This window comes from Falco naumanni, chromosome 20 (assembly GCF_017639655.2).
Source record: "Falco naumanni isolate bFalNau1 chromosome 20, bFalNau1.pat, whole genome shotgun sequence".
In the NCBI taxonomy this organism is placed as follows: domain Eukaryota; kingdom Metazoa; phylum Chordata; class Aves; order Falconiformes; family Falconidae; genus Falco; species Falco naumanni.
In genome coordinates this window covers 892,515-898,514 of record NC_054073.1, presented here as the reverse complement: position 1 = coordinate 898,514, position 6,000 = coordinate 892,515, and the positions used below count along the sequence as shown (strand labels likewise).

The 6,000-nt window shown below is 43.8% G+C and overlaps 1 protein-coding gene across 1 annotated transcript; it reads left to right on the top strand.

Moving 5' to 3' along the window:
- The first annotated feature begins 799 nt into the window (after positions 1–799).
- LOC121080140 (claw keratin-like) lies at positions 800–1,120 on the top strand. The gene has a single exon (XM_040578004.1). It carries the CDS (start codon positions 800–802, stop codon positions 1,118–1,120), a length of 321 nt encoding a protein of 106 aa, XP_040433938.1.
- Positions 1,121–6,000: the final 4,880 nt, after the last annotated feature.

Here is a 6,000-nt window from a genome sequence, read left to right as displayed (position 1 = left end):
TTTTCTTCCAAGCAAATGGCTGTTTACCACCTGCCCAGGATCGAGTCTGTTCATGGAGAATGTGAAGCATAAACCATATAAACATTTTGTCTTTCTCCAAGATGCAGAGTTATCCCCTCTATATAAAGTTTTGAAACAGCAGAGACTGGAAGGCAGTAAAGTACAGGTCATATGCGGTAGAGGGACAAACTAATAATTACAAAGTGATTTATTTAAAACAATTGGCATTCATTAACAAGGTTAAGTCTTGAAAGAAATGCGTTTAGTAATTGATTAGGATGTTATCCACACAGCTGATTCATGCTTTGGGCAGTCTAAGAGCAAGTATAAAAGTGCTCAACATCAGATCTTGTATGATCATTTCTCTTATTTCTCTTGTGAAGTAGGTAAGTTTCCTCTGAGTTCCACTTTCTAACAAAGCCTTTGTTTGCAGTTTTAAGTCAAGGTGAATGCCGTGCGAATATTCTGATACAAGTCTGAAGTTTTTTTGATATAATTAATAAATTTGTGACTGTTGAGCTGCTGGCTTTGGTAAATGCAGATCTGGATGGTGGGCTTCAATCGATTTTTCATGAAAACTGATTTCCAGATGTTATTGTTTTCAAAACTGATTTCCAGACATCATTGTTTTCAATACAAGCTTTATAGATATCTTCTAGGAATGGAGCTATGAAAATTCCACCTTTCCCTCCAGCCCATCAGCAGACTTTTATTATAATATTTGATTGTGAAACTTCTAAGAATTTGTGCCTTATTTCTATACTATTGTCTTGCACTTCAGATTGACCATCCCTGAAAAATGGTGCACTCGGGTACATGCACTGATGGTGGTGCCTCCCCGTGTGGGGTGGCTGCTCCACAGCCCATCGCTGACAGCTGCAACGAGCCCTGTGTTCGGCAGTGTCCTGACTCCAGAGTGGTGATCTACCCTCCGCCGGTGGTTGTGACCTTCCCTGGACCGATCCTCAGCACCTTCCCGCAGCAGAGCGTTGTGGGATCTGCAGGAGCTCCTGAAGCTGGAACTGGCTTTAGTGCCGCCCGTGCTCCTGGGGGCTCACATGTTTATGGTGGTGCCAGGTGGGGACGGGGGTACCCGGTTGGAAGCTGTAGACCATGCTAAACCTAGTGAGAGTTGCTGCTGAAAGAATAATGTCCAGGAGATGGCAAGCAGGATGTAGACATGTGGCTGAGCTCTAGGAAGGGTTGAGCGTTTGGAGATGCCATTAAACACATCCGTACATGCTCAGATCTTCTGAAAAAAACATTTACAAGCTTCTAAGGTTATCTTTCCTGATTTTCTAATGCCTTCCCATCTTTCTAAGTGCTCCGTTCTTGATGCTATGGACTATATTACTAATTCCTTGGGTGTTTGTAGGTATCATTGTGGCAATATAAAGGGATCTGGTACGATAACCATTATAGACCCCTTTGTAGGCTCTTTCTGTGGCTACTGGTGTATATTTATTTTATACCGATATATGAAAAAAGGAGCTGTGGAGTCAACTAGCCTATGCTCTGTTTCTGTGCTGTATGCGTCTTGCTATGATCAGGGCTGAGTATCAACACAGAGCTGCAACAAGGAAGCAACATCAGTTACTACATGAATCATCTTGCATCAAACCATAGGTTGTGGGCAATTTGTAATCTGTACTGTATAATCCTACCTCTGTATGATCTGCTTCTTATTAAACATGACATTGCAACATGTTATTGGCCTCTATGCGTGTGTGCATACATGTGTGTTCCCCTCTGCTCCTCCTAATTCAGGTGCTTTTGTCTCGCTGCACTAAGCAGACCCTGTCAGCCTGCTACAGGACAATGATATCCTTGAGACATCTGGCAGCGGACTGTGCATGCATCTCCTTCCCACAGCAACCTCTGTGCTGTATCTGTCTCTTCATGACCTGCTGCCCGTGTCTTTGCTTTCATGGTTCCTGGTCTGGAGCTCTTTCCTCAGTATCGGCTTTTCTGGCACAGTGTTACCTGGTGTCCTCAGGCTCAACCTCCCCATCTAGGCAGCGATACAATGCATCAGAGCAGAGGCGTGTGGAGAGTAGTTGGTATTGCTAAGAAGAATCTGAAGCCAAATGTTATGTAAAAGCAGCTGGTTTTGAGTGTAAAAGTAAAATTCTTGGCTTTACCACTCTGCTGGATGTTTTACAACAATATACCCTATGCATGGTGATGTTCGCTCACAGAATTTTGAATTTCTTGAGGAATATATCAATAAAAGTTTCCCAAGCTTTCCATGCTTCTGTATTTGAAATGTTATGCATATATATATATATATATATGCATAATACTTTGTTACAGAAACAGTATAACTCAGTGTTGCAAGCTGACATGGGAATGCTGGATTATTTCATGCTAGTCGCTCTCTGGAGAATTATTACCCTGACATGTAAGGAAAACAAAGTTGACCTGGCATTGTAATGGTGTGTAATTGACTGCTGGTGAGCCTTAGAGGAGGTGATTAACCCGGGTTCTCACCAACCACGTAAATCCTTCCCTACAAAAGAGAAATCTCCCAGACCTCAGAAACCAGATGAAGGAATCTTTATTGTTGTGCTAATGGTGTACTTGGAAATGAACTGAAATTTATTATTGAGGCCTCTCAGGTTCCACTTTCCATGTAATAAGTGGAGACGCATTTACCACAAAACACCAAATGTCAGTAAAAATAGGAAATTTTACCAGTGGATTTCTATAGAACTATTTATAATACACTTTTTACTCATTTTGATACAAAAGCTACTTGTGTGAAATGCTCTGAGGCTTTCAGAGGACTAAAGATATTAATATCTTACTAAGAAGCTGCCAAGATAGAAGTATTTGTTAATGTCTCTTAGGTTCGTTATTGCCTTATGGATAAAAATATTCATCTAAATATGGTGAATTTTGAAATGCTTCTTGTTTCTCTTGTTGCTTCCAGTAAGGCCACTTTTCCTATACCATGGTCCATTTTCTCTTCTCATAAAAGATTTTGTTGTAATATTGCACTCTTTAAATTTTTTTTTAAAAAATGTTCTAATCCAGTTTGTGCAGCAGTCAGGGATAAGTTTCCACTTTAAAGATGATCCTCACTCTTGCAGTGTATCTTTGTGCTGGAGGCATCTCCTGCAGCATGCCTCAAGTGTGGGTTGTCACAAGGTGCATTTAAATTGGTAATTTCCCACATGCATGCAGTAAATACATCCTGGTTCAGACTGGCATCCAGAAATTTAATTGAAATTACAGGCATTCGTTTTCTGTTAGCTAAATTAGCTATCTGTCATCTCTTATGATAATATCTCATAAGCAGGCACAAAGTTCCTCTAATCATCCAACTTTTCTTAAGCCTTAGGGCACAAAACCCTATGAAACAGGGAAAAATGCGCTTCACACACCACAGAACAGGTGTATCAGAAACTCAGAGCTTTCTGAGACATTAGGATGGATCCATGGGAAATGAGCATCAGCGCTATTGACTGATGCATGGGGTGTGTGTATGGACCCCAATTTTGCAAAGATTTGGGACTTTTTGAATCACCCTGATGTTCTTGAATGAGTAGATAATAAAATGAGCCAGTCCCTGGTTGGTAACTAAAGTCTGAGAGCCCTGTGGTAGGCGCACCTTGGGGGAGAAATTGGTTTCCCTCCTTGTGGTGCTTGGGCTCCAGTGTTTGCATGAGGCTGATCTGCAGCAGGGCAGGAGATCCTGGCTGTGCTCTGCATCCCTGGAGAGGGGAGAGGGCAAGGGAGAGCCGAGGTGGCTTAGCTGGGAGGCAGCAGCCAGCTGCATTTGGGCACCCACAGCAATGCACACAGAGTTGGAGCTGCAACTAGAGCGTTGGCACCTTCAAAGCAAGAAGGGAAGTGTGGTGGTGCCCAGGTGGCTCTGGGACAGTGTGGCAGAGGCAGGTGACAGGTCTGGGAAGGCTGGGGTTGGCAGGCAATTACAGCCTGTGGGTCATGTTCCCCAGGCATTGGGTGGTGATTGCACCCGCTGTCGGAAGCGATAGCACCGCTGGTAATGAACCAAGTGGGATGTTGGAAGCGTCGTAAATACTGCTACGTTGGCAGACATGGACAGGGGCTGGTGTTAAGTTGGGGCCAAAGGACCTTGGGCAGGGAGAGGTTTCACCCAAATGTTTGGTTTTCCATGTTTTATTCTGTCTCTTTTCCTGTGCAGCTCCGTGTAAGCCCTTCTGTGCTGTACGCGCAGGTGGGAAAAGCCTTGCATGCCACAGGGCATCCAAGTGAGATAAGCTGAATTTATTGTGTTGGGAGACTCCACCGTTTGTTAATGTTTTCCCTGGGGAACCCAGCCCATTTTGCTGCTGACAGCAGCTAGCAGAAGGATTACAAAAGATGTCTTAATAGCTTTGCCCGTTTCAAAGGGTTGTGCTGATTTACTGCCAACATGCCATGCTAGGAGGCGAGGGTGGAGGTTGCTGCTCTTACCCTCTTCCTGGGGCATCTTGATCTGGCTCTGTCTTGCTCAAACTAGGACACAAAGAGGTGACCTCCAAGCAATGAGGCAGCAGATCAGGCCCATCTCTTGGTTGTGGCTGCTCCTTCCTAGACAAGGAAATAGATCTGTGGGGCTCGTCTTCTGCTACCATCCAGGTCAAGGTCAAATGGTTTAAGTGAAAGCAACAATGTGAATGTAAAGAAATGGACTTTGGACTGGAGGAATAGCATTTAAACCTTGGGGACTGTTCTGCTAACTATGACTGGCTTTATGCCTGTGAAAGGGCTTCTCTGATCTGCTCCACTGGTTATTTTCTTGACTCTTTCCTCCACTTTGCTCTGTCAGCTAAGGAATGCAGAAAAGCTTGTGCAGGTGGCCACCATGAGAAGAGAAGGGGTAGCCATGTAGCCTATGTCTTGAAAATCATCAAGAGGTGCCCCCTCACAGTCACTTGTGCAACAAGAATTTTGACTTCTGGTGATGTCTTTGATGTATGACTGGGCTTGCATGGGACCCATACAGTTTTGTCTAGGCTGTGCTTGTCAAACCACCTTGTTCCATGCCAGATCATAATCTTTAATATTATAAACCTAAATTAAGACTACTCAGTCTCCTAAGGTGACATGGTAGAGGCTGACAAGAACTCCTTGAATAACCTGGCTGTTCAGTTTGCAAAGGAGATCTCTCCAGCAAATGGTCATGGCTTGGTTGCCTATGGTCTTTTCTCTTAAGTGTCTTTAACCTTGAGCATCATTGCTGTCTTTCCTTGGCAGACCATGACTTCCACTCAGTCTCTTGCTTTTGAAAGTTATTTTTCAAGCACAAACCCCAGTTTGCTCCAGGACTGTGTGTATTTGGTAATACAGACAGTCAGGTGATGGCCTTTTCTGGAACAGTATTTGTGTAAAGCCAGGGTCACAGGTTTGTTAAAATAAGGTAGAATTCCTTCCTGCTCTGGGAAATGAGTCGGGGCTGGAGCATTTCAGATCGAGATGTGGTTGGTGATACTTTCTGACATCTAGAGCCTAGACCCCCCTCATAAGGTATGGGTCTGTGGTTGGTTAGGGTGGCAGTGATGCTGGTCCCTTTACAGTGGTGTATGAGCACAGACAAAAGGAGAAGGCTGGACACCTGATACTATTCAGCAGAGTAAGTTTAATGAAAATGCAGAACAGTGAGTAACAAAGAATAAGTTTGCAGTTTTACAGAAGGGTCTTCAGCAACTAGAGTGTCTGATGCTGGAGGATGCTTTCTTTTGTGGAAATGGAGCTTGACAGTCCAGATGTGTTTCTTGCTCACAGAGTTGCTTGTAAATCGTGTTTGCTGCCAGATGAGGCACAGCAGGGATGTATAAAAGGAGCTTCTCTGCTAGATGTCATCTGTGGTGGAGTTTGTAGCTGAGCAAAGTGGACTTGCTCATGGTGGTTAAGGAAACTGCTATTAATATGGCGATACAAAGTGGATATGAATTAACTTAAAAGGTACTTTACTCACACCCGAGACTCTTGCTTTCCTCCATCTACATGCTGAAAAGACGCCTCAGTACT